The following is a 25,158-nucleotide window of genomic DNA, read 5'->3' on the forward strand; positions in this document are numbered from 1 at the left end:
TATACTTTATTATCTCACATACAAATATGAATTATGCAAATGAGTGCTTTAACAAAAAAAAAAAAAAAAAAAAAAGAAATTGTGCAAAGTTATTCAAAAGTTTTCCAAAAAATTGTTTTTTTCCGGGTTTGGTTAGTGGGCCTTAGCCCATATGTAACTCCGAGATTTTTGAGTCTTCGACAGTATGACTTTTCGATGAACCTGCTTCGGTGGTTAGGAATCCGACAAAAGTCGATAAAAAGTTATGACGATGGACGATGGTAACTCCGTCTACGTCGGCGGCCTCCCTTACGACATCACCGAGGAGGCTGTCCGCCGTGTCTTCTCCATTTACGGCTCCGTGCTCACCGTTAAGGTATACAATTCTCTTTCAATTGTTGCTCTAATATTCTAACTAATTTAGGTTTCTTAATTAGGATGATTCATTACTTTCACGGTGAAGATTTCGTTCTGGTATTTGATGAGGTTTTTTAATCTTATTGGATGATGTTATGAATATGTACAAATATCTACAAAGTGATTTAGTTGATTGATATATCTATACGTGAGCTGGTCAGAGTGTACTTTGACATATCTGTACTGTTTTGGGAATTCAGATTGTGAATGACCGGAGTGTAAGAGGGAAATGCTATGGCTTTGTTACATTTGCAAATCGTCGATCTGTTGATGATGCTATTGAAGACATGGATGGAAAAGTATGGTTCTTGTTCTTTGTTGTAAACCAAAAGCAACAAATTTTTTGAGTTTCACTGCTATAGTTTTTGTTTTCCCTTTCTACTATGATGTTTTGGAATATATTTATATTTTTTGACGGTACTGAGCTCGTAATCAGAATATTGGTGGGCGTGCAGTGCGTGTGAATGAGGTAACGACAAGAGATGAAAGAATGAATCCAGGTCCAGGGCGGCTACGACCACACGGTGGCTGGGAGAGAAGCCCTGATAGGAGAAGTGATGGAAATTATGAGAGAGATCGGTATAGTGATAGGTCCCGAGAACGAGATAGGTCTCAGGACAGAAGGAGAGATCAACACTACATTGAGAAGCAAAGAGCTTATGAGCATTCACATGATTTTCAGAGGAGAAATGATCATGATTTGACTGATAGAATTGGTTACAAGGAAAGAGTTTTTGAAGGTGATGGAGGAGATTGGCATGGGGATAGGTCTTATGAGGAAAATGCTAGGGGAATCAATGGGGATAGGTCTTATGAGGAAAATGCTAGGGGAATCAATGGGACCAGTAGTCATGAAGGTAGGAGCCTAAAACCAAAGAAAGATGATAGGTAAACTTTTTGTTAATATTACGTAGTTGTAGACTTCACATTGGCTGTTAACTTTTTGATATAAGAATTCAAACTTCTAGTGCTCCACCTGTTTCTTTGAACTATGAAATTCTTTTTTCCTGTAAAATTGGTCTGCTGAGCCAATACTGGGATGCTAGTGTAGAGTATTGTTACATTGCTAAACCAAATCATCCACACCTGTTGTGGTTAAGGATGATAGTTTATCGTTGATAAACTCAAATGCAGGAGGTTTGGTTTAATAGATTTAAAGAAATCGCTTACTCTTATTGATTTTGGCTTCGTTTGGTTTCGTTGAGATGTCTGAATCTTTGTATGTATTTATTGAATTAGCAGTACCATGCTTGATGGTGGGCGTGGAAGAGATCACTTATCTAATTCAAGTGGAGATCACAGTCATCAGGTAAAGATGATGTTTGTTAGCCATGTATTGTTTCGTAGTGCATGTAAAACAACTTGCATTATTTTATACAGGTGAAAGATGAACTCGAAGCACTGATTAAGATGCGTGAGGCTCTTCGAGATGAGGTATGAGGTTGTTATCTGTCAATATAGGCTGTTGGTAGATTTATTTTACACAATCATGAGCGTATGAAAGAATTTATGGAATAGTTTCAATTTTAAGATGTTGGTGGTAAAGGAGAAGTTGGAAGAAAAAGAAGTAGTGTGCTCAGAGTTACAAAAAAAGTCTAAGGTATGTGTTTTCTATATCTTAAAAATCCGAAAATTTTGACTATGATTTGTACTCATTTGAAATGGTAAAGACAGAGATTAGAAGATTTGTTGATCAATGAAAAGAAACTGGTTTCACAACGCCGAAAAGAATTGGCAAAGGTAATCAATCATAGGCTCCGGTCCTGTTTTCGAAGTTAGTTCTGTTACGTAATTTTTGTTGACATTTGGTCTTTTGTTTGTGGTAGCTACATAAATCATTTTCAAGGGTCAGAGAGTGCACTGACAACCTGAAAGACTGTGAACAGGAACTCCAGGTTACTTTCTAAACTTTCACATTTTTCATCAATTGTCATTAGACAAGGATTAGGTCTAATTGAAACAAGACTATTTTCCGCAGTCGATTGTTAATTCAGCAGCTAGAGATGGCGTGACAGGTGCTGATGAAGGACTGGGAAACGGGTATGCGTAACACGGTCAACCGCATATATGTTCTGCTCCGTCTAAAGTGTAGCTTTGATGTATCTTATACTCTTATATGTGTCAGTCTCCTAGTTTTTTCCCCCCAAGCCTGAGGTACACTGATTTGGTACATATTTGCATTTGTTTTAGCAAAATATGTATGCATTTCATTCAGTATGTATTATTGTCATACGAACATCATCAAAATAATTGTTTTCACGTACTACCTAAAACCAGTCAGTCACCAAATTACAAAAGGAAAGTCTCAGAGCTTTGTTAGAGAATAGTCCTAAAATCTAATATTTAGTCTGGCCAACCTTTTAGATTCTGATGCATCTTTAGCCCGATGTATTCTAAAACATCGTTAATTAGATTAATTGGATTATGAAATCCCAATATTTTCTATTGACACATTGACCAGAAACTCAGAAACAAAGAGAACAAAAGCAGTTACAAATGAAGTATTATAGAGGGGACCCTATTATAGAGTACCTTATGATTTATGGTATTTTATTGTTAAATCTAAATTTCTAATCATCATAGAAAAAATAACTAAAAGTTAGATGACATAATTTATTGGATTGTGTAACGAAACAATCACACTATATAAAAATGGTTTTACTCAATATAAAATTTCTGTAAATATTATATCTATTATAAGGTTTGCTCACAAAAGCAAAGTATTATAAAGTCATTCGAAAATGAACTCTTATTATTTTATTACTGGATGAAGTTGACACATTATTCATTGTTTTATAATGTTTGCTTCGTTATTATTCTTTACTAAAATTAATATACTTGGCTATAGTTAAAATGTTTTTAAAAAGGAGGGGAAAAGAAACAGTTAAACTATTAAGGTTGAGGCGACCATCATCATCTCCACCGTCCATTACTCGTAAGCCGAATGTTTTTATTTTGATAAACATGTGAACATCCATCCATCCATGATCCATCCATTGACCTATCGTTTGCTTGTAAAGCCAAGTTAGCCAACCAACACTCAAATCATCATTATACATGACGACGATCTTAAAAACAACCCCTTTTAAGATACTCTCTTATGTTTGTCTTCTCATACAAACTTCAGTATAGTTGTATTATTCAAAATTCATTGATTAAGGCATGGTTCGTTACACAGCTTATAGCAAAGCAGTATACGGTGAACAGCATAATCAAAAACGTTCTTCCTCTGGTGGAATTCCACGTTTCTCCTGATTCTCTTGGTGAGCCGTATTGTCAAATCAACGCGGATATGAATATTTCAGTGGATATGATCATATGGATATGAGTAATTTGGTCACTTCATTCGATTAAAGTGTAAGTTTTAGTCTTGTAGATGTACTTAAGGTAAATAATATAAGTGAGACACTTACTATAAAGCTTAGTAGGTCATGACTCATAACTCATGCCAATACCAACTTTAATGTATGTGGTTTCGATGGTACCTTTAAACTCAAGTTAAAATAATGATACATCAAAATTTTATTTCATAAAATTCTAGTTAATTTTGTTTTGACCTAACAAATGAACTTAAAATATTTTATATTCCCACCACAAATTAATAGTCTAGTTTAGATCACTCTTCTATATATATAACCTACAACATTGAAGTTGATCCTATCAACTAAAACACCACCCCATCCAAAAAAAAAAAAATATTAAGAAATGGAGAAAAGCCAAAGATGTAGCAAAGACACAAACACAAGCATAGGCTTCTGCCTTCTTCCCTCTGAACTCATACAAAACATTTTGTTCCATCTTTGTATACCTGAGATCATCCGGATGAAACTACTCAACAAGTATGTTTTGACAACAATCTCTGACCGGAGCTTCATCCGACAACTCAACGACGGATCACAGAGAGACACGTGGATCTTCGTCTACACGAGACGTTGGCGCCGCGACAACGGTGTGCTCCACGGCTTCTCGGACCGATCAGTACGGTGGTTCAAGATTCCGGTGGCTGAAATACTCGCCGGAGAGATTCGCCCCGGGGAAGATTTGTATTTACTAACAGCCAGCGGTAATTTTCTTCTCTTTGCCTCCAATACTCATAGCGGAATCATAGCCGTTGATTTAGTGGGCAAGATCGTTACAAGAATCAGCTCATGCCCGTTAGGTCCACGTGGAACATCGTCTTGGAGACGATCCGGTATGAAGCTTGTGCCTGATCCTTCAAGTCCGAGCCATTTCCGGTTTATGTTCGCTGAGATGGTGAATAACCGACCGGTTCTGTTTACTTATCATTCTTACACGGCCACGTGGTACACTAAAGAAGCAGAGGATACAAATAATTGGGCTTATGAGAAAAACAGTAATGTGTTATTCTTAAGCTTGTCGAATCGACCTCACGAGAGTACAGTGATGAGCGTTGTGGACGGTGGTTCGATGACAAACCAGTTTCCGACGATTTTACGGCCGAGTATGAACCAAGGCGCGATCGGACAATGCCCGTCTAGTGTCGGGTTCAGCAGAAACGATCTAGAGAGTCAACTGTTGCACATACATGGAGATGAATACAAAGTGGTGATTAGATTAGACAGGGTACATAATTCAAAGATGAATAAGATAATGAAGAGTTTAGAGGTTTGGGAGATAAGCTCAAATGGTGAAAAATGGGAGCTAGTGTCAAGAGCTCCTAGTGAAGTGATAAGCAAGAAGCCTTGTGGTGTGATGATGGGTTGCTTAGAGAGGAGACTAGGGGTGATTAGAGTGGCTCTAATGACGAATCATGAGGGATTATGGAATATAATTTGGTTGGATTATGACAAGCATAAGGATAAGTGGGAGTTGGTCCCATTACCTGATTGTAGATTCTTGCAAGGCTCAAATATGGCTGGGATTAGTTTCTCCTCTGGCCTCACCTTCTCTTTGTAAAGTTTTTTATTTTTTATGTATATAAAACTTTTAATGTCGGTATCAATCATACGACCATACGTTTTTTTTTTCTCTTTTTGTTTTGGTTATATGATTGTAGTAGAGGGATTAATAAATGAATTTCACGAGGGACAGTGCATGACTCATGCTTGAGGATTTAAGTCAACCACGGATGCAAAAAAAACTCTAGAAAACTAATAATTGAATCACGGGCTTAGAAGAAATAGGATTTTTTCATAAATATATTTTTATCATATAGAAAAAAAAAAAAAAGTTACAATAATTTTAGTGATGAAGGTTTTTCAAAATCCTTTCATCACACTCGAAAGCTTTTAAGAAAAGTCAACTTTAGAAAGCTTCCTAAGGGCATCCTCAATGCATAATCCTTAAAAGTGGATCTAATGATTTCTTTAATAGTTTAATTGAAAAAGTGGATCTTATGATTTCCTTTAGTACCTTATATAATATACGTACCTTATATATAGAGTTGAATTATGTATTAAATTTTAACCAAAAATAGTTTAAAGATCATGTTAAGGATCAGCATTGAGGATGGTCTAAGCCAACTACTAAAAAGTAGAATGCTGTTTATAGAATATAAAACTATGATTTCTCTAACTTTTAGAATACTCTTATTATAGGATTTATAATGATACTAAAGACGTTTGTTTCTAAAAGAATACGTTCTGATGGTTGAACCTATGCCATTCTTTAAATGTAATGTAATAGATACTAAAAAGCCAAAAGAAACAAACAGAACTATGTAAAACAGGCACAAAGGTGGAGATCCAGTCAGATTGCGTCCAACCCACGAAGACACGACCTCAACCTTTCTTTAGTAAAAGAGAGTCTTTAAGCTGGCCACGTGGATGCGAACCACATTGCTCTTCGCGTGTAAAGACACTAAGATAAGTACTTAAATTAGTGGCTTAGTGCACGCACAAACGTATGCGAAGTGCACGGAGCCTATATGTCAATGTCTTAATATAATATGATGAACAAATGTATATGAAAAATCTACGAATTAGCTCACATTTTATCCGCAATTCTTATGAGTTTTGTATATGTGCTCGTTCTCAGCACAAGCAAATCTAGTGGATATAACTCATCTTTAAAAGCTAGCTTGTTAGGAGAGAGTATGCATATTCTTGCTAAAGCTTCCACCGCTAGACTACTAGCAACATTACTGATATTTAAGGGCGGTTCTGTTCATAACTTAAAAATCTTTGAAAAGGTTACAACTATAGAATGCTGCTCTCTGACACACTCAAATACATACTTGGCTCACTTGTCCCGACAGTTATGTTTCAACTGAATGCAAAACAGAGACACTCCAACTACTAATCTGCAGACAAAAAATGTCCAGTCTTTTGCCAAGTAACTTGAATAGCAGATGTATCTCTTACTCTTCTTTCACATTTTCACTAAAACAAAATAACAACACGAACCCATCTTTTGTGCATCACTAATAATTGTAACACAGAGAAGAGAAACTGATTTTGTATAAATGGATAAGAAGATAAGGGGGAAACAGGGTTTACAAAATTTAATACTATAGAGGCCAGAAACCAGTTTACTAGAAACCTCTGTAAATGTAAAAATGCTAAGAATTTCAGATTCCGAAATCAATTGCTACACACCTGGCAAAGGGTGCAAAACAAATGAAACCTCTCTTATACAACAGAAGCTAGTTTCCCCTGATTCAATGGCGTCAACTCTTCATCCTCCTCGCCTTTCTCGCTATCCTTCTTGTTGTCCTTCTCGCTGTCCAACAAGGGTTTATCCAAAGCGACAGACTGCTGATAACCAACACCTCCACAGATAGTGAAAAGGAGACAAACCAAACCAACTGGAGTGGCGTGCTTATCCCAAATCAGAACATTGATCACAACAGTCAAGAACTTGTTAACAACACCAGTCACTGTAAAAGCAGTGGCAGAGATAGCATTCCTAGCAGCAAATCCAAAGTAGCTAATAAGGAAACCAAACACACACGACAAGGCCACAGCGGAAAACGCAACAGGCTCAAACAAATTCCCCCTGTTCTCATTCACGGCCGCGAAAACCTCGGTGTGTTCTCCAGTGAGAAACCAGAAGATCGGAGCAATCATCAACGACAAGAGATTATTATAGAGAACGTATCCCCAAATGTTCAATCCTAGATGCGACACCATATGCTTAATGTAAACCATTTCAGTAGTAATGGTAACAAGATAAGCCAAAGCCCATGAATAGGCAGTAAGAGTAAAAGCCGAGTCAGTTGCAACATACCCAACAGCACCAGCGAGGATGACGATGAGAGACAAGAACGTAAGCCTTGAAGGCAAAGGCTGACCACGAAACACAGTGTCGGCGATGGCGACTAAGAGAGGCGTGAGAGATCGGAAGACAATGAAGGTGTCGACATTAGCGTGACGGAGGAGGTTGGTGTTTGTGAAGATGGCGAGGTAGAAGACGATAGCAGCAGGGAGAAACTTCTTAGCAGTCTCCCAGGTGAAAGGATCGTGATGGAGAAACCCTAATTTGCCGAGAAGCCAGACGGCGACGGTGCAGGTAAGGTACTGGAGTGCGGTGAGAAGACCAGGGTAGTTGAAGTATGTGATTGCGAATTTGTTGATGACGGCGAGGAGGCTGGAGCAGAGTGCGTACCCGATTACGAGACTCGTCGTCGTGTATTGTTTGCTTGAATCGAATCGAGAGGAAGACATTGTTGCTTCTTTGGTGTTTTTTCGGGATCCAGATCGGTAGAAGAAGAGAGGATTTGAGATCTGGATCGGATTATACAGAAGAGGAAGGCGACGACTTCATCATTCACAGTGTCGTACGGGAATGGCAAATTATTTGGCTGTTAATCCTTTTTGAGTCACTTTGAGTTTAATTGTGGTGTTAATTTTGGTCAAATCACCATTAATGGAAGCAAATTAAACTTATTTGTGTATTTAGGACATAAACCAGTCAATGCACTTAATTATGATTGCACGTTATCAATAATTCAATATCTTTCTCTTTCTCTTTCTCTTACAACTTTTGAATAATTTTTTTCTAAAAAGTAAATCATCTCGTCGTAAGACTCTAAATCAACCAGAAGGTTTGGCTCCGACATCTAAAAATCAAAATAATCTTTGCCAAATAAATTAAAAAGAATATTTCTATTGTGGAGTTAATTTCCTTTTATTTTTTATTAATCGTGTATATTTTATGATTGCTTGAGGGTTTCAGATTCTGCTGATCGAAGAAACTAATCTTTCTCTTTCTCCTTCTTTTTCGTCCTCTTTTCTGGGTAAAGATCTGTTCGATAATTTGCTGCAATCACTGAGGAGATGGCTGCCGTAGGAGTGGATACGAGGCGTGCTGAGTCAGCGATGGAAGAAACCTGCAACGTCAAGGGAGCTGCGGCAAAACAAGGTGAAGGGCTTAAGCAGTATTATCTCCAGCACATCCATGAGCTTCAGCGCCAGCTCCGACAGAAGACTAATAACCTCAATCGCCTTGAAGCTCAGAGGAATGAACTCAATTCTCGAGGTCTCTTTCTTTCTTCATTAACCCTAATTTAGCTGGGATTTCTCTGCGAAATTGGATATTTTTTTTATCATCCTCTTGGGTTTAGCAATCTCAGATTCTGTGCTAGGGCTTTCGAATTGGTTCTCCTTGGAGCTGAGTAATTTCAAATTTCAAATTTTTGTGTGGTGACTGTGTTAGGATTGAAAGTTTCTGATTTAGAAGTGATTGGATGTTGAAATTGTGTATTTTTGAGCCTTGAGTTTTAGCAACATTAACTTACCATGTTTATATTTTTTTATTGTGTCTTCTAGTTGATGCATTAGCAAAGTATATTGCTATCAACTGCAAAAAAAGAGTTGTTTTATGCGAATTTTGCTATGCAAAGTGCATGGCTTTTTTCAGAAAATCCTAGTTCTTTCTTCACTCTCTTAACTGAATAATATATATCCTCATGGGAGGAGTCATTTTCCACTTATCCATGATTTTAGTTACACATTCAAAGTTATAAAACAGCCTCTGTTGTCATTATGATCATCATCATATTTATGTTCGAAAGTTTTATTACTAGTCTTTATAATCTGTAGTTAATTCTAAATCTCAAACCTCTTTGACACTGTAATTCTTTCTTAACTGAACAGTACGAATGCTCAGAGAAGAATTGCAGCTGCTTCAAGAACCTGGGTCCTATGTGGGCGAAGTGGTAAAAGTGATGGGGAAAAACAAGGTCTTGGTTAAGGTATAAATTTTTATTGTAGTCTATGATCTAATTAGATTTGTACTTTTTGTATTTTTATGAACTATAAGTCGTAAACTCCCATAATCCAGGTTCATCCAGAGGGGAAGTATGTTGTTGATATTGACAAAAGTATAGACATAACGAAAATCACCCCATCAACCAGAGTTGCTCTTCGTAATGATAGCTATGTTCTCCACCTAGTCCTACCAAGTAAAGTAGATCCGCTAGTTAACCTCATGAAAGTTGAGAAGGTTCCAGACTCTACATATGACATGATTGGTGGTCTTGATCAGCAAATCAAGGAAATTAAGGAGGTAAGTGAAAGAAAAACGAATCTAATAGTCACTGGTTTATTGATAACCGTCTCTGTTGGTTCATACGTGTAAGGTTTATATAATATCTATATTGGTTTATCAGGTCATTGAGCTCCCAATCAAGCATCCTGAATTGTTTGAGTCTCTTGGAATTGCGCAGCCAAAGGTACACACGATATTCATAGCTTTTTCTCTATATTGTGACGATGTTTTAAGTGGATTAGGACTGATCGTATACCCCTCTATTTCTAGGGTGTGTTGTTATATGGTCCACCTGGAACTGGAAAGACACTTTTGGCTCGGGCTGTTGCTCATCACACTGACTGTACTTTCATCAGAGTATCTGGTTCCGAGCTGGTTCAGAAATACATTGGAGAAGGTTCTAGAATGGTCAGAGAACTTTTTGTGATGGCAAGGTTTGTATATGCTAGTCCCTATTTGAAATTTAAGGCATGGTAAAAGTGCTTGGTAGGAAAAAATGGAACTGTTGATAAGATAACATTTTCTAACATGTCCGCAATTAGTAGCTGAAATTGGCATGTAATGTTAAATAAAATGAGGAAAGTGTTCTTTGTTGCTACTATTAATATGGTTCTGTCGTGTAGACGATCTCAGCAATGAGTATCTTTGTTCTAGTTCCCAGCATTTACGCTGCTGTAGCTTGAAGAGCAAACTACAGATTGTATGAGATGATTGTGTTGAAAAATAGTTGTTCCAGTTGGTTTACCTTCCTAATGCCGCTGGTTTATGGTTTTCAGGGAGCATGCACCATCAATCATCTTCATGGATGAAATTGATAGTATCGGGTCTGCTCGTATGGAATCTGGAAGTGGAAATGGTGACAGTGAGGTGCAAAGAACTATGCTTGAGCTTCTCAATCAACTTGACGGATTTGAAGCATCAAACAAAATCAAGGTACGTGTTAAGTTTTATAGGAAAGAATTCATGAATTTGAAGGATGAGTCTAAAGTTAGAAAATTTTGTTGATTCTCTTAATTCTGTTGCAGGTTTTGATGGCGACAAATCGTATTGATATTCTGGATCAAGCTCTTCTCAGGCCTGGAAGAATTGATAGGAAAATTGAATTCCCTAATCCTAATGAAGAGGTAATGCATGTGCTTCATATAAAACGATATTAGAAGTAACTTTGCTCTGTTGTTTTTGGTGAAAAGAATCAATAATTCTGCAGAGGCACCTTATTTAGATTTTAGACTTATGTTACCTGAAAGACATTTCCTAAAAATGATGAAGATGTAGAGAAACTATCATTTACTGCATACAACACTTCTCTTCATCCTCATGTTCATTTGCGCAAAGTGAGGCATGATTGTTTGAAAGATGTTAGATGTTTAATCATTTGCTGACAGAAGTCTTGTTTGGGAAGGATGTAATTTTAAAGGCTCTTAGTGGTAGTCCCCTACTGATATATATAGGTTTTAGATAGTATGGAATAGTATGCTTGATGAACATGTTTGGCTAATGTATACCTATAAAATTTGTTGCAGTCACGTTTTGATATCTTGAAGATACACTCGAGAAAAATGAATTTGATGCGTGGAATCGATCTGAAAAAGATTGCAGAGAAGATGAATGGTGCTTCAGGTGCTGAACTGAAGGTAAAGTGTTTCTATTCATCTGCTTCTCTCTTGCTCTCTCTCTACTGTTTGCCTCTCTCTAAAGCTTTTGGTTATTATGATCAGGCCGTGTGCACAGAGGCAGGAATGTTTGCACTGCGGGAGAGGAGAGTTCACGTGACACAGGAAGACTTTGAGATGGCGGTGGCGAAGGTGATGAAGAAAGACACAGAGAAGAACATGTCTCTACGTAAGCTATGGAAGTAGGAATCTCTTTGTTGTGTACTCGAAGTCAAGGGAAAACCTCAATTTCATTTCAGACCTGAAAAGTTAGGGTGTCTTTTACTTTACAGTCTGTTGTTGGTTCTGAAACCTTTTTCTGGTTACTCCTTAAACATTTGAAACAAAAGAAAGTTTCTCTACCTAAACTACTAAGTTTATATCTCAATGGTCTCAGAGCATAGCATTCACATTTTAGAGTTCTTTTATCCTCCTAATCAGTCATACCCGATTGGTGAGAAGAGCCTATTAAAAAGTTGATATACAGTATCCTGACTGATATGATGAAAGATTTGGCACAACACAGACTTACTAGCTAAAAGATGAGCTGCTTGTTACCGAGGGGTTAATTAGGTTTGGTTTAGTTCGGTTACCCAAAACCAGTGTTGGTATAGACTAAAGATAGGCCTGGGCTCACCTGGGACTGTGAAGACACTATTGGCTCGGGCTGTGGCGCATCATACTGACTGTACTTTCATGGCTCCGAGCTGGTCCAGAAATACATAGGAGAAGGTTCTAGAATGGTTAGAGAACTTTTTGTGAGGGCAAGGTTTGTATATGCTAGGCCCTATTGGACATTTCGTGGTTGGTTAGAAAAGATGTAACTGTTGACAATATAAATCTTTTACATGTCCGTACACAGTAGCTAAAGTGGACATGTGGTGTTAAATAAACTGAGTAGAGTGTTCTCTGTTCCTACTATGAATTTTGTTTCAAAATGTCGACGATCTCAAGGATGATTATCTTTATAAGTATTCTTTCAGCATGCCTAGCATTTAGGCCACTGTACAAATCTTTTGTAATGAGATGATTGTGTTGGAAAATACTTTTTCCAGCTTGCTTACCTTCTTAGTACCGATGGCTTACGTTTTTCAGGGAGCATGCACCATCAATCATCTTCATGGATGTAATCGATAGTATCGGGTCTGCTCGTATGGAATCTGGTAGAGGAAATGGTGACAGTGAGGTGCAAAGGACTATGCTTGAGCTTCTCAATCAACTTGATGGATTCAAAGCGTCAAACAAAATCAAGGTACGCATTAAGTTGTTAAAGAAAAGTTTATTATGAAGCTGAAAAGGATGAGTTTATGGTAAAATAGTAAGAATTTTCCAGACGAACTTGTTTATTCTCTTAGTTGACTGTTGATAACTTGATATGGCGGTGGCGAATGTAATAGAAAGACACAGAGAAGAACATGTCTCTGCTTAAGATGTGGAAGTAGGAATCTCCTTTTGGCTTCACTATCATCAACACTGGCTATACAACACTGTGCTATCTGACAATAAATTTTCAAATTCAACACATGTGGCATGTGTCATGAACAATCTCTAAAAACTATCCGTTATGAACATACTGTACATAATAAATCCTTTATTGTCGTCGACAACACAAATGCGATAAATAAAATAAATTAATACTCAATATATATTTATTTATTTTGTCAAAACCGACGTGTCTAGTAACAATTGAATTTAAATTTTTTGGAAATTTGGTAAGTTGAATTTTGCTTTACATTTTGGAAAAAGGAAAGAAAAGAAAAATCAATGCCGATGAATGAGAGAGAGAGAGAGTACGCGTGGACCTAAAGCTAGAATAGATCGGACGGTAGAGAAAACTGCGTTAAGAAACAAAAAGAAGGAATCCGACGGTCGATAGTGTAGCGTCAACTCAAAGCCAAACCCTCCCAAATTTTTTTGTCTTTTAAAAACCCCAATCTCTCTCTCTCTCTCCTTCAATCTCCCTCTCGCCGCATCATACATACATAGCTTTCTTACACATATCGTCTGATTTAGCTCTCTCCCTCCTACGATTCCGCTAACATGGTAAGTTAAAGATCCGCTTCTCTCTTCGTTCTTTAGGAGGATCAGATTACGTTTCTTTATTTTCTCTGTCTCAGATCTCACGAGTTTGCGTTGATGTTTCTGTTTTTCTAAATTTCTATGCGTATGCGAATGTCTTGTTCAGGCTCTACCGAACCAGCAGACTGTAGATTATCCTAGCTTCAAGCTCGTCATTGTTGGTGATGGAGGCACAGGTAATCTTCGCCGTACTTTTTTTTTTTTTAATCTTCTTTTCATTTGAGATTTATGGCGATGTTACTGAGGTCTGAGGCCGTTGGTTTTTGATTATATCAATGTTCGATTGGGGAGATAGAGCTGCCTTCATATGCTAAGCAGATCTTCCGAATCGATTTTTTTATAATCGACACTGTTTTTTTAGTGGCTCAATTGATGTTAAGTATGCTGTAACGTATTTGATTGTATCTCTAAACCTCTGATTGCTTTTTGTGGTTGTGCAGGGAAGACTACTTTTGTGAAGAGACATCTTACTGGGGAGTTTGAGAAGAAGTATGAACGTAAGTATACCACAATGGTACCTCAGAGTCACAAATTTATATTCTTCACGTTCTGATGTTGATCCTCTTTTGTTGCAGCTACCATTGGTGTGGAGGTTCATCCTCTAGATTTCTTCACAAACTGTGGCAAGATCCGTTTTTACTGCTGGGACACTGCTGGACAAGAGAAGTTTGGTGGCCTAAGGGATGGATACTAGTAAGTTTACTTTCTCTATTCTTAAGATCTGCTTTGTATGTTGTTCAACCAATTTTTTTCAGTTCCTAATATATGCATAGATTTGCAATAGCTTTGATTAAGGTGTGAACTTTAAAAACGAACCTGGATTATTTGAATAAGACTTGAGTGGTAACTGTTGAGTTGACAATTCCATTTGAATATCTATCTAATCTTTGACTTTCTTGCAGTATCCATGGTCAATGTGCCATCATTATGTTTGATGTCACAGCAAGGCTCACATACAAGAACGTTCCGACATGGCATCGTGATCTCTGCAGGGTGTGTGAAAACATCCCGATTGTTCTGTGCGGGAACAAAGTGGATGTGAAGAACAGGCAAGTGAAGGCAAAGCAAGTCACATTCCACAGGAAGAAGAACCTTCAGTACTATGAGATATCTGCAAAGAGCAACTACAACTTCGAGAAGCCTTTCTTGTACCTTGCTAGAAAACTGGCTGGAGACCAGAACCTGCACTTTGTCGAGTCACCAGCTCTTGCTCCACCAGAGGTTCACCTTGACATTGCCGCTCAGCAGCAGAACGAGGCTGATCTTGCAGCTGCCGCAGCTCAGCCTCTCCCAGATGATGATGATGACGCATTTGAGTAAATCTTCCATAATGTCTGCTGCGGGAAGCTCTTGCTTTTTCTTTTTTGGTTTTCGTCTCTATGTTGTTCTGATATGTTACATATAAAATCTATCGGTCTTGTAACAAAAATTAGGGCAATATTTTTGGATTGTTCCATTGGTATCCAAAGCTAAGTTGTTTCTTCCCAGGAATATGAGTTGATTTGGCATGGCAAACTTGAATCTCTCTATGCAAGTAGATCTTGTTTTGGAGGAGATATTTGACATAATCAACCTCAATGGTCAATGCTATTACCCATCTTTTGACATTTCAAAACCTGACCAACAACATTGAGGTTGATTTATGTTCTTTGACTTCCAAGATCTTTTTAGCATTTAGCATTCTTCTGCAAACCTGTAGAAGCTTCGACTAGACCATGAATAATCGGCGAGAAAGAGAAGTCACCCCTTTTTTTTCTTCAACAGTGTGCTCTAAGACCAATTTCTGTAAGTTTGAGCTTAAAACATTTTCCACCATGAACCCTCATGCAGAAAGAATGAACTATACCATACCATATCACTACAACAAATACACATATTCGCTTGGAAAGAGTCCCAGGGATCTTAAAAGCTTAAAATCTAGAGTTAAAAAAAAAAAAAAAAGTTTTAAGGTTCGTTCTTTCTCGTGCAAGTTTAGCTACTTTGGATTCGTTTTCGTTTTTCATCAAAAAAAGAAATCTTAATTCTCTTTTCAGCTGAATGGATGAATTTATTTTGCTGTTGGCCAAAAAAAACATCATATACTGTACGATAAAGAAAAGAAATGAATTAATAGTTTATTTTGTCGAACCAAAATATATCGATGGACCTAAAACTGAAAAAAAAAAAACAGATCAAACGGTGGAGAAAGCTGCTTAAGATTAAAGAACCCAAAAGAAGGAATCTAACGGTGTAAGGAATAGCGTCAAACCTAAGCCAAAAACCTCCCAAAATTTCTCTCCTTTTAAAAACCCCAATTTCTCTCTCTCTCCTCAGTCTCTCTCGCCGCATCATCGCTTCTTAAACCTCACCATCGTTGCCGCCTCACTTGGCTTCTCCTCTCTCGAGTTCCGATTTAACATGGTGAACCATTCTCTTCACTTTTCCTGCTGATATTTTCGTCTTTTTTGTTTAGATATCTTCGCTCATTGATTTAGGATTCTCACCGTCTCAGATCTCACGAGATCGCTTAATTTTGTTGATGAATCAGTCTTCTTTTCTTTCTTTTTTTTTCGGGTTTTCTAAATCTCTTTGTGGATATCTTGTTCAGGCTCTACCCAACCAGCAGACCGTCGATTATCCCAGCTTCAAGCTCGTCATCGTTGGTGATGGAGGCACAGGTACGGTACTCCCACCGTTTTTGCTTTGTTTTGTGTCTATGAAATTTAAAATTTCATTTCATTATCTGTTTTCGAAACTTATTCTTGTTTGAGAGATGGATTTGAGATTTTGATTTTGTACTGGTTGAGATGTATGATTGGTTTGATAATATCAATGCTTGGTTACGTTTATGGTGATTGGGTTCGTAGTATTTTGAAGAAAGTAGTGCTGACAAGATTCTTATATAATCTGCAATGTTGTTTTCAGTGGCTCAGTTTTAGTATGGTTTAAATTAGATTGCTTTTGTTTGGTGTTCGTACAGGGAAAACAACTTTTGTGAAGAGACATCTTACTGGGGAGTTTGAGAAGAAGTATGAACGTAAGTTTATCAAAAGATTGCTCATGACTGCGCAGTTTCTGTTCTTTATGTCTCTTTTTGATTCTGATATTAAGTCATGATCTTGTGTCTTGCAGCTACTATTGGTGTGGAGGTTCACCCTTTGGATTTCTTCACTAACTGTGGCAAGATCCGTTTCTACTGCTGGGATACTGCTGGACAAGAGAAATTTGGTGGCCTAAGGGATGGATACTAGTAAGTAGACTGATCTCCATTGATAGGATAATGTGTATAGTCGATCTTGAGTATGCATAGTTTGGAATAGCTCTGGTTAGGGTTTGACATTGGCAACTGATATGTTACCTGGACAATTGGAGTAGGACTAGTGTGTTTTTGAAGTTATCTCCTAAGATCACTATATGTAATATAGTATGCATAGTCAACAACAGGACTGATTTGTCACCTGAACAATAGGAATAGTACTTGAATGATAATGGTTATTTATATTCCATTTAGATATATAACGAATCTTTAATTTTCTTGCAGCATCCATGGTCAATGTGCCATCATAATGTTTGATGTCACAGCAAGGCTCACATACAAGAACGTTCCAACATGGCACCGTGATCTCTGCAGGGTGTGTGAAAACATTCCGATTGTTCTGTGCGGGAACAAAGTCGATGTGAAGAACAGGCAAGTGAAGGCAAAGCAAGTCACATTCCACAGGAAGAAGAACCTTCAGTACTATGAGATATCTGCAAAGAGCAACTACAACTTCGAGAAGCCTTTCTTGTACCTTGCTAGAAAACTGGCTGGAGACCAGAACCTTCACTTTGTCGAGTCACCAGCTCTTGCTCCACCAGAGGTTCACCTTGACATTGCCGCTCAGCAGCAGAACGAGGCTGATCTCGCAGCTGCCGCAGCTCAGCCTCTCCCAGATGATGATGATGACGCATTTGAGTAAATCTTCCATAATGTCTGCCGTGGTTTTCTCTATTATGTTGTTTTGATTTGAGATTTTTCATATATATCTATGAGTCTTTTTATAACAAAAATTTGGGAAATTCTATTGGGATAGTTCTGTTTGGGACCCGAAGAGAGTTTGCAGCTAAGTTTTTCTGCCCAAAAGGATATGTGGTTATTGCAAAACTTGATTTCACCAACTTTTCTGTTACTTCGCCGGTTGATGGATTTCTGTTACAACGATTTAGCTGCTTGGTCATATGAAACCTTATAGTAATCAGCATTCGTCATAAGAAGATACTAATATATAGCTGTGCTGTTTGGAACTGTTTGCTAAGTTATTAGTGTTTCTATTCCCGTAAAGCTCTCTAATGTTATCTCTCATAGATTCATAGGCCATGGCATGAATCATATGTACATTGCAAGTTTTCCTCAAGTCCAACACAAAGAAAAGAAAGATATTCGCATTTACATTCACAAGTTTGGAATAATAAAAAACCTGAATGGAAAATAGAGTGACAGACATTTGTACAACCTAGCTCAAGTTTATCCTATGTAACAACAAATTCTAGTTGTCAATGCTGTTGCTGCTATCTGTATGTTGTACTGTTGTCATCAGAGATAAGGTTTCTTATCTGCATCAGATGTTCCTCATTCGAAATGTTCAATCTGAGACGGAGATTTGTAATCCACGTTTCTTGTTCCCAAGTTATTATTGGTCCAGATGCGTGCAACCTCTCGATACTGCATCGGTATGCATCCAACTCTAACCTATGAACATCAGCTGCCTCTGAGCTTTTTCTTTCCAACTTCTTGATCTTCATGCTTCGGTAGCCACAAGACGATGACTCTGTGTCACTAGTGTTACCAGTTTCTATGGGACTGAATGAAACAGCACTGAGACCATCCGTATCCATGCTACAACTACCAACAGAAGAAGCAACACTCTGTCTATCTTCTTCCTCCTCTTCTCCTTCGCGAAACTTTGGAGGATAAGCAGCTAAAGCTCTAGTTTGAATGTGCGGTTCAACCAAAGAGTAGGTCCGTTTCTTGAGACCTTTTGACAAAAGTACACCAGACTCATCAAGCTTGTCTTTGCTCTCAGATGAAATGTAGTCGCCTTTCGGATTCACCTTTCTCCTTAGCTCTCCTGTTGAAGTCTGTGCGCTTAATCTTGATGTACCCTTCAGTCAAATGGTATAACAAAAAAAAATGTCAGCTCAAAAACAGACTTTGAAAGATATATTCGCAGAGGAAAGAAACAAGTACCTGTCCGATCATGATCCACTCGTTGTCTTGCCAAGATTGTCTGACCCGAATGTCGGATTTGGCTACCTTGAACTTCAGTGAGGAACCAAGTAATCTGATCAAGAAAGAACCTTTCTCCAAAACCTTGGAAACGATAGCCATCTTCCACGAACAACTTTCGAAAACCTCAAGAATGTCACCAGGAGCCCAAGAATCTAGGACTTGTAAACGAGGAGGCTGGGGCCTCATACTCTTCCTCGGCACCCTCACGGCAACATCATCTCTATCATACATGACAGTGTAATAATGCCCATTTCCCGATATTATCTCTGCGGACCTCCAGGCACCAGATGGAACCGATGATTTGCTTAACACTTCAACTTTAGCTCCCTTCCTGAATCTCATCATCACTGTTTCAAAAACACCATAAAGTGAATACCTTTTCACATTCCAACTGCTTAAAAGATGAGAATTTAGCATAACATAAGCTAAAAGCCTGGCTTTTTGACAATCATCCTAGGCATAAACTCAAGTCCTTATACTTGACTTGAAACCACAAAACAAGATAAACCCAATCACAATAAAAAAAAAATAGTTTTTTGATGAACCTGACAAGATCCAGTACAATTCTTTCACATCCAGAAACTTAAACTTCAATCCAATGGTATAATCAAACAATAGATTGCAGAAAAAGTCCTCAAATTGCAATAAAACCAAATGGATACAGATGTTGATCAAAATTGAAAATATAGTATGACTCCATTCTCAAGGATCAATCTTCATTACTTGTAAATTTGATCAAGAGAAGAAAATCATCACTACATTAAGCGGACATCAAAACAAAATCAAAACTCCAAAAAATTTCAAATAAAAAATTCAAAAAAAAAAAATGGAGTTTTTGAGATTACCTTTAAAACGAAGTAATATTGTGAAGGTCAGTGAATGTTTAGCAAGCAAAGAAAGCCATGAACGATTCTTCTTCAGCTGCCAGAAACAACAAAAGTTTTTCACTTCTTTTGCTTCCTTTTTTTTCTTGTCCTCTTTGATTTTCTGGGCAACCAAACATTTAGATCAAAAGGGCTGTAAATAAAACAAAAATTAAAACGTATTTGCAAATAAATTATTAAAAAAATGAAAAAGATAAATTCATATTCCACATCAGCATTCAGCAAAGCCAAAAAAAAAAAATGCGGTTTAAATTTTAAAGAAATGAAGAAGAGAATAATTAATAGTTCAAGTTGCGAACCTGCAAAATGAAAGAAGAGTATTTATCCAAAACCCGCATGAGAAATGGCCTTTTGTTTCATACTTTCATTTGATACAATAATAAGATTTTTATTTTTGAAACTATTGAGTGAAATAACCAAAATATAAATTAATTAAGTGACAATATATAAATTGATGTTTTATAACAAAAAAGATTGATATATGTTTACTTTTTTTTTTTAAGTTACTATCAAAAAATGAAACTAATTTGAAGTAATTGAAAACTAGTCTCTCCAGACCTATATATGGTAAATTAATCTAGTCAATAGACCACTAAAAATTGGTTAACTGTTTCTAAAAATTTTCGTTGATTTTCTGCTTTATTTCTTTCTTTCTTAATTTCTAGGAGGAGTGGTGTATAGCATTCAATTAATTCAGTAAATGATTTTGATATGCAACTAATATGAGTTGACAAAAAGAAATATACTAAATGGACAAAAAAAACAAACACAAGTAATAAATTTGATCATCTCGTGTGAAATTTGTCGTTATATTCATCTCGATTGATTTGTCTTGTAAAGAGATGTCCACATATTAAATTCAGACAACAACAACAACAACAAAAAAATGTCTAGGAAAATAAATAAACATGACTACAAATAAAAATATAATGCATGCTTTAAACAGAGGTACCTGTAGATAGAATTATATAATACGTACTAATTGCTTGCTAGTGAATTGTTGAAATATACAGTCTACTGACTCCATCCATTGATCGGCTTCGTTCACATAAATGTGTTTGATATTACGTTTGTGTGATTCTTACACACTCTTAACTACTTGATTATCGTGTAGTTATAGTTTATGAAATAAGTATTAAGAGTATCATACGTTACGTTATTTGTTTGTTTCTTGGTGAGCACGAGCAAAGTGCGTGTTCGGGTCTCTGCCTACAGTTTCGACATTATTACTTACTTATATACTTTATGAGAAAGAAAAAAAAAACGTAATGGGGGGGGGGGGATGGTGAGGTCAGGTGGCTTTTTAGAGTTTAGATAATTCCCAATTCACTTTTTTGAGAGCAATAGAGATCGTAGGGTCCTCCATGTTTTGGCTTCTTACGATATGAGAGATTTGTTTACATTATATCTCTAGTCCTTGTCTTGCAGTATTTATTGTTATCTTCTTGATTTCACAACGAATCTTGGCATCACCTCACCTGTGTACAATTTTTTTCATAACATTTGACTCCGCACATTAATTTCCTTTATGGTTTATAAGATGTTACAACTTTTGGATTTCATTTCTTTGGTAAACTGCTTCTTAATTGGAGCTCATGAATGAAAGGGTGTGCGAGGTTTTTCTTTGTTCATTACGTATAATCAAGAACACAATTCAAAATCTTGTATACTCTGTGAACTCTCATCAGCAAAACAAACTTTTCTTTTGGTTTTGGTTTTGGTTTTTGGGGCCTTTCCGGATAAGAATGAAGCAGTGGCTATACTAGTAGGCTTTCCTCGCATGGAAATTCACTCTTACATCCTTCACTTCTGATCCACTCTAACACCGAAGCACAGTCTTCTCGTCTTACGAAATGCCTTCATTAACAGGTTCACAAACCATTACCAAGGAATTATTATTACTAATAACCAAAAGAAAGCTTAGTCGAGTGTTACTTTTGATCTTGGTACCTGTTTATGGAGCGGTACAGCTTTAGTTCAGAAGCTCCTCGAGTATATCTTATATCTTTTCTCATTCTAAGATACTCGGGTATCTCCAGCATCTCTGATTCACTCTCGTATGCATCGTATATGCATTGAAGTATCATATCCTGGGGGAACAAACAATATTATGACCATGCTTGATTGACACTAAAACAATTAGAGTTACATTAGAGCTTGAATTGAAAGAGAGAGCCTCTTAAGTTTTAAAACATATACCAGAGGTTTTGAAGCATCCAGCCAGTGGTACATAGGCTCACCTCGGAACCATGTCATTTGCCTCTTTGCAAAGTTTCTGCATTTCAATCAAAACCAAGTCTACAGATTTTACCTTAAACCTTTAGAGCAGTTATCAAAGTTTTAAGATATTAATACAAAAACGACTGTTCACGCATAGACATTACTCTGCAACTCTATTAGTTATCAAAAAGCCTACCTGAACACTAATTTTACTACGGTTACTTTGAAATACTGACACCATAATCCTTTTAAAAGCGATTTGAAAGGATATCATGGATTCTTTAAAATTTACAGGAGAAAAAGTGAAGAAATGAACCCATGTGAAAGAATAGAAACACAAAACTTTGATTTTCAGTTATTCTCAATCACTATTTCTTCCAAAAGCTTATACACTAGATATTTCAAGTCTAGGTAGAGGAATCACCTGGATGCTGTCTGAAATTTGTTCAAGAAACCATGAAATTCTGCAGGGGAACTTTCACCCCCGTTATGACGACATTTCAATAGATATTCCATGGCCTGAAAACAAGGAATCATATTTCCATTGTTGATCCAAAATGGTATCAATGTAATAAAGTACAGCAAGTAAATTGATATGATGAACTCGTATAGAATTTTTCAACTAGATAAGAACAGACTTCCTTTCTGAACCAACATGAAATATGTAGATGGTGATACGCCAATAGTAACGGCTATATGTTTAAACAAAAAAATAAAAGTAACTGTTATATGTCATAGCGTCATGCAATATCTAGAACCAAATCCACATTCGCCACTGAACTGGACATGCTGCAATATTAACAGCTAAAATTCGCTGCAGAGCCCTTAGCTAATTATAATGACTATGCACTAGATTAACACAAGAAAGCCTTCTCTTCTTAGTTCGTTATGCACAACCCAGTATAAAAGGAAAAAGAAGAGTTTACCTGTTTGTACCCAATGGCACGAGTTGCAGAATTTGAGTTTGGAAGAAGACCAAGATCAAGAAGCCATTTAGCTTCTGACAAAACTCCATTGGATCCTGGAGTTGAGAGACAAAACATCAAGGAAAGATGACGAACTCAGAAACTCTATTTGGATATATAAAATTGCATAAGACACAGCAAAGAGCATGCAAATTGTCTTTTTTGGGTTTATAATTGGAAATCAGATAAGAAAAAACTTATCACTGTAAGGTACCATGGGGCTGCAATTGTATTCTTGCAAGTTAGTACCAATTAAGAAGTTGCACTTTTCTTTACCTGAAAGCATGTCTTCACATCTAAAATCAATAGATCTGTAGAGAGCAACCCGTGGGCTTGACAGGAAGAAACAAAGGAAATCATAATCCAAATCTGTCTCTATGTTTTGGATAGAGATATCAGCAGAACAATCGTCCTCAAGAAAGTCATCAACATCAAGAGAATTTAAATTTTCTCGAAAAGAATCATATGGAATGCGAAAGGAAGACGGAGGAGATCCAGTTGACTGCCAGGACAAAAAACATTTGAAGCAACATGAATAATGCATACAGTAAACAATATGATAGTTCATCAACATATAAGGCAAGAAATCATTTATCTACAGGAGCAAGAGCAACTCCTTCAAACAGACAGTTGAAGTTAACAATTGTCAAACCTTGAGTATCTCGAGGCTACGCCGTAGTCTGTACCAATCATTACGAGGTAAAGAACAGGCTTTTGGATCACCAGCATTAACCACCATTTCCACAGCTGCGTCCCAGTCATATTCGGTTTGAAAATCAACTATCATATCATTGACCTCAGCGATGACTTCTGGAGAAGGTCTAGGCACATCCGGCTTCCCATAGATAAACCTAACATTAACAAGAGCATGACGATGGTGTGATATTAAGTTTTCTTCAGTAAATCTTGATTGCTTTTAACATTCTACGAGAGGGCACTAAACAAGTATACAATCTACCACCATACCATCGCAGGTACAATCCAGTGCCACCCGTAACTATGGGGACACGCCCTCTATTAAGTATATCTTTCGTAGCTTGCCTTCCATCAATAAAAAATTGCCCCACAGAGTAGTCTAGTAAAGCATAAAACATGTAAACGTTATGGACTTGTCATACACAAGTACTAGAAATATCTACATTTGTGGCATTTGAAACATCAAAAGAGCTAAAAAAAACAAACCTTCAGAGGGGTGCAAAATGTCGATAAGATGATGAGGCACCTCCTGAAATAATTTGTAAAAGACAAAAAACATACGAAGTGAAGCTCAAAGGTATACACTTTGATGTGATTCACGGCACCAAACACTTACCAAATATTCAGAAGGATACCTTTCTATCTCTATCTGATGGCTTGGCTGATCCAATATCAAGACCTTTATACACCTGTGCTTGGGGGTAAAACAATATCAACAAGACCTTTATTAATAACACCAACCATATAGGCAGAGTTCTAGAATTTATCAAACTAAAAAGAATTAAAAACTTAAACTTTAGCATTTTGGAAACAATTAGGCTCGACACGGGTTCAAAATTGCAAGTGAGAAAGGACCTGAACGGAGTCAGCACTGACGATTTCGCCATTGAGACGTTTGGCGAGCTCCATGGCAAGTCTGCTTTTTCCGGCGCCTGTAGGCCCAGAAATCACAATCACCTTCTCCTTTTCAGACTTTCTCTTCTTAGTCCCGTTCATAGGAACAGAGCAAGTCATGGTTCTGCTGCAAAAGCTCCTGCGCAATGCAAGGCTCGGCGGTTGCAGCCTCAAGTAACACGTGCGGCTCCAATACACGCCACTGCTAACCACCATTGTATAAACGGATGAAGAAGCTTTAATAAAGCCCTACAATTCGGAAGCTCGAAGAGATTTGGTAAGGAAATAGGAGTTTATGGGAATGGGCTGGGAGGATGACCCGCGCAAAAGCTTGTCTCGAAGAGAGAGACGAAGACACTGAGCGTAGAGGGGATTAGATTAGAGAGAACTACGGTTCGGTTAGGTTTACAGATTAACCGAACCCAAATTACGAACCGTAATGGAAACGGTTTAGTTAAACCGAAACGTTTTTAAATGATGCCTGTTTTTCCTGTCTAAATTAATTATAACACGTTAACAAAAACTCGCAACTCTTCCACCCAAAAAAAAAAAAACACTTGGAAACAAATGATGACGTACATAAGTCTCATTCTAGAATGACTTCAAGAGATGTAGTCATGTAGAATCACATCACAGTGATCTGTATGTTGGTCTAAATACATCTGTTCTATTGA

The 25,158-nt window shown here is 37.3% G+C and overlaps 9 protein-coding genes across 13 annotated transcripts; 6 read left to right on the forward strand and 3 right to left on the reverse strand.

Annotated features, from left to right (window-relative positions):
• Positions 1-207: 207 nt before the first annotated feature.
• Positions 208-2,669, forward strand: LOC17881543 (serine/threonine-protein kinase prpf4B). 2 transcript variants are annotated; one of them, XM_023780782.1, is made up of 9 exons: positions 208-355; positions 597-695; positions 833-1,284; positions 1,636-1,705; positions 1,777-1,830; positions 1,928-1,996; positions 2,071-2,136; positions 2,223-2,291; positions 2,375-2,669. In XM_023780782.1, exons 1-9 carry the CDS (start codon positions 245-247, stop codon positions 2,444-2,446), a joined length of 1,062 nt encoding a protein of 353 aa, XP_023636550.1. In that variant the 5' UTR covers positions 208-244; the 3' UTR covers positions 2,447-2,669. The 2 variants fall into 2 exon arrangements, with proteins under 2 accessions (XP_023636550.1, XP_006286523.1); XM_006286461.2 differs by having other exon boundaries at positions 1,639-1,705.
• Positions 2,670-3,965: 1,296 nt separating this feature from the next.
• Positions 3,966-5,459, forward strand: LOC17882329. The gene is made up of 2 exons (XM_023780943.1): positions 3,966-4,459; positions 4,556-5,459. Exons 1-2 carry the CDS (start codon positions 4,102-4,104, stop codon positions 5,311-5,313), a joined length of 1,116 nt encoding a protein of 371 aa, XP_023636711.1. The 5' UTR covers positions 3,966-4,101; the 3' UTR covers positions 5,314-5,459.
• Positions 5,460-6,795: 1,336 nt separating this feature from the next.
• LOC17881816 (GDP-fucose transporter 1) lies at positions 6,796-8,169 on the reverse strand. The gene has a single exon (XM_006288045.2). The coding sequence runs from the start codon at positions 8,019-8,021 to the stop codon at positions 6,987-6,989; it is 1,035 nt and encodes a 344-aa protein (XP_006288107.1). The 5' UTR covers positions 8,022-8,169; the 3' UTR covers positions 6,796-6,986.
• Positions 8,170-8,499: 330 nt separating this feature from the next.
• Positions 8,500-11,886, forward strand: LOC17884625 (26S proteasome regulatory subunit 8 homolog A). Its single transcript, XM_023780388.1, has 9 exons — positions 8,500-8,835; positions 9,453-9,550; positions 9,640-9,864; positions 9,968-10,030; positions 10,117-10,280; positions 10,623-10,779; positions 10,872-10,970; positions 11,370-11,480; positions 11,565-11,886. Exons 1-9 carry the CDS (start codon positions 8,634-8,636, stop codon positions 11,703-11,705), a joined length of 1,260 nt encoding a protein of 419 aa, XP_023636156.1. The 5' UTR covers positions 8,500-8,633; the 3' UTR covers positions 11,706-11,886.
• Positions 11,887-12,391: 505 nt separating this feature from the next.
• LOC111830027 (26S proteasome regulatory subunit 8 homolog B-like) lies at positions 12,392-13,345 on the forward strand. Of its 3 annotated transcripts, none has more exons than XM_023780389.1 (3): positions 12,392-12,503; positions 12,594-12,750; positions 13,245-13,345. In XM_023780389.1, exons 1-3 carry the CDS (start codon positions 12,436-12,438, stop codon positions 13,302-13,304), a joined length of 285 nt encoding a protein of 94 aa, XP_023636157.1. In that variant the 5' UTR covers positions 12,392-12,435; the 3' UTR covers positions 13,305-13,345. The 3 variants fall into 3 exon arrangements, with proteins under 3 accessions (XP_023636157.1, XP_023636159.1, XP_023636158.1); XM_023780391.1 differs by lacking the exon at positions 13,245-13,345 and adding an exon at positions 12,854-13,111; XM_023780390.1 differs by lacking the exon at positions 13,245-13,345 and adding an exon at positions 12,896-13,111.
• Positions 13,346-13,449: 104 nt separating this feature from the next.
• On the forward strand, positions 13,450-15,068 carry LOC17883211 (GTP-binding nuclear protein Ran-2). The gene is made up of 5 exons (XM_006286503.2): positions 13,450-13,541; positions 13,684-13,753; positions 14,018-14,074; positions 14,153-14,270; positions 14,480-15,068. Exons 1-5 carry the CDS (start codon positions 13,539-13,541, stop codon positions 14,895-14,897), a joined length of 666 nt encoding a protein of 221 aa, XP_006286565.1. The 5' UTR covers positions 13,450-13,538; the 3' UTR covers positions 14,898-15,068.
• A 717-nt stretch (positions 15,069-15,785) lies between these two features.
• Positions 15,786-17,679, forward strand: LOC17881899 (GTP-binding nuclear protein Ran-2). The gene is made up of 5 exons (XM_006288449.2): positions 15,786-15,977; positions 16,165-16,234; positions 16,537-16,593; positions 16,689-16,806; positions 17,098-17,679. Exons 1-5 carry the CDS (start codon positions 15,975-15,977, stop codon positions 17,513-17,515), a joined length of 666 nt encoding a protein of 221 aa, XP_006288511.2. The 5' UTR covers positions 15,786-15,974; the 3' UTR covers positions 17,516-17,679.
• A 200-nt stretch (positions 17,680-17,879) lies between these two features.
• LOC17884029 lies at positions 17,880-19,942 on the reverse strand. The gene is made up of 3 exons (XM_006289011.2): positions 19,671-19,942; positions 18,784-19,172; positions 17,880-18,698 (listed from the first exon to the last, which is right to left on the reverse strand). Exons 2-3 carry the CDS (start codon positions 19,168-19,170, stop codon positions 18,105-18,107), a joined length of 981 nt encoding a protein of 326 aa, XP_006289073.1. The 5' UTR covers positions 19,171-19,172; positions 19,671-19,942; the 3' UTR covers positions 17,880-18,104.
• A 1,310-nt stretch (positions 19,943-21,252) lies between these two features.
• Positions 21,253-24,840, reverse strand: LOC17882555 (tRNA dimethylallyltransferase 9). 2 transcript variants are annotated; one of them, XM_006287631.2, is made up of 11 exons: positions 24,446-24,840; positions 24,226-24,279; positions 24,077-24,119; positions 23,861-23,969; positions 23,547-23,745; positions 23,171-23,396; positions 22,856-22,950; positions 22,354-22,448; positions 21,909-21,984; positions 21,660-21,799; positions 21,253-21,566 (listed from the first exon to the last, which is right to left on the reverse strand). In XM_006287631.2, exons 1-11 carry the CDS (start codon positions 24,698-24,700, stop codon positions 21,467-21,469), a joined length of 1,392 nt encoding a protein of 463 aa, XP_006287693.1. In that variant the 5' UTR covers positions 24,701-24,840; the 3' UTR covers positions 21,253-21,466. The 2 variants fall into 2 exon arrangements, with proteins under 2 accessions (XP_006287693.1, XP_023636458.1); XM_023780690.1 differs by having other exon boundaries at positions 24,207-24,279; positions 24,446-24,567.
• Positions 24,841-25,158: the final 318 nt, after the last annotated feature.

This window comes from Capsella rubella, unplaced genomic scaffold (assembly GCF_000375325.1).
Source record: "Capsella rubella cultivar Monte Gargano unplaced genomic scaffold, Caprub1_0 scaffold_6, whole genome shotgun sequence".
NCBI lineage: Eukaryota > Viridiplantae > Streptophyta > Magnoliopsida > Brassicales > Brassicaceae > Capsella > Capsella rubella.

Excerpts from the sequence above, each read along its gene's own strand:
- LOC17881543 (XM_023780782.1), top strand. The coding sequence starts at position 245 with ATGACGATGGACGATGGTAACTCCGTCTACGTCGGCGGCCTCCCTTAC. Across the intron at positions 1,997-2,070 it reads AGTTACAAAAAAAGTCTAAG|AGATTAGAAGATTTGTTGAT; the intron begins GTATGTGTTTTC and ends TGGTAAAGACAG. Across the intron at positions 2,137-2,222 it reads GCCGAAAAGAATTGGCAAAG|CTACATAAATCATTTTCAAG; the intron begins GTAATCAATCAT and ends TGTTTGTGGTAG.
- LOC17882329 (XM_023780943.1), top strand. The coding sequence starts at position 4,102 with ATGGAGAAAAGCCAAAGATGTAGCAAAGACACAAACACAAGCATAGGC. Across the intron at positions 4,460-4,555 it reads GTATTTACTAACAGCCAGCG|GTCCACGTGGAACATCGTCT; the intron begins GTAATTTTCTTC and ends CATGCCCGTTAG.
- LOC17881816 (XM_006288045.2), bottom strand. The coding sequence starts at position 8,021 with ATGTCTTCCTCTCGATTCGATTCAAGCAAACAATACACGACGACGAGT.
- LOC17884625 (XM_023780388.1), top strand. The coding sequence starts at position 8,634 with ATGGCTGCCGTAGGAGTGGATACGAGGCGTGCTGAGTCAGCGATGGAA. Across the intron at positions 9,865-9,967 it reads AAATCAAGGAAATTAAGGAG|GTCATTGAGCTCCCAATCAA; the intron begins GTAAGTGAAAGA and ends TTGGTTTATCAG. Across the intron at positions 10,031-10,116 it reads TTGGAATTGCGCAGCCAAAG|GGTGTGTTGTTATATGGTCC; the intron begins GTACACACGATA and ends CTCTATTTCTAG.
- LOC111830027 (XM_023780389.1), top strand. The coding sequence starts at position 12,436 with ATGTCGACGATCTCAAGGATGATTATCTTTATAAGTATTCTTTCAGCA. Across the intron at positions 12,504-12,593 it reads TGCCTAGCATTTAGGCCACT|GGAGCATGCACCATCAATCA; the intron begins GTACAAATCTTT and ends TACGTTTTTCAG. Across the intron at positions 12,751-13,244 it reads AAGCGTCAAACAAAATCAAG|GAAAGAAAAGAAAAATCAAT; the intron begins GTACGCATTAAG and ends TTTTGGAAAAAG.
- LOC17883211 (XM_006286503.2), top strand. Across the intron at positions 13,754-14,017 it reads TGTTGGTGATGGAGGCACAG|GGAAGACTACTTTTGTGAAG; the intron begins GTAATCTTCGCC and ends GTGGTTGTGCAG. Across the intron at positions 14,075-14,152 it reads GTTTGAGAAGAAGTATGAAC|CTACCATTGGTGTGGAGGTT; the intron begins GTAAGTATACCA and ends CTTTTGTTGCAG.
- LOC17881899 (XM_006288449.2), top strand. Across the intron at positions 16,235-16,536 it reads CGTTGGTGATGGAGGCACAG|GGAAAACAACTTTTGTGAAG; the intron begins GTACGGTACTCC and ends GTGTTCGTACAG. Across the intron at positions 16,594-16,688 it reads GTTTGAGAAGAAGTATGAAC|CTACTATTGGTGTGGAGGTT; the intron begins GTAAGTTTATCA and ends TGTGTCTTGCAG.
- LOC17884029 (XM_006289011.2), bottom strand. The coding sequence starts at position 19,170 with ATGATGAGATTCAGGAAGGGAGCTAAAGTTGAAGTGTTAAGCAAATCA. Across the intron at positions 18,699-18,783 it reads AGTGGATCATGATCGGACAG|GGTACATCAAGATTAAGCGC; the intron begins GTACTTGTTTCT and ends ATTTGACTGAAG.
- LOC17882555 (XM_006287631.2), bottom strand. The coding sequence starts at position 24,700 with ATGGTGGTTAGCAGTGGCGTGTATTGGAGCCGCACGTGTTACTTGAGG. Across the intron at positions 23,970-24,076 it reads CATTTTGCACCCCTCTGAAG|ACTACTCTGTGGGGCAATTT; the intron begins GTTTGTTTTTTT and ends ATGCTTTACTAG. Across the intron at positions 21,567-21,659 it reads CTGTACCGCTCCATAAACAG|GCATTTCGTAAGACGAGAAG; the intron begins GTACCAAGATCA and ends CTGTTAATGAAG.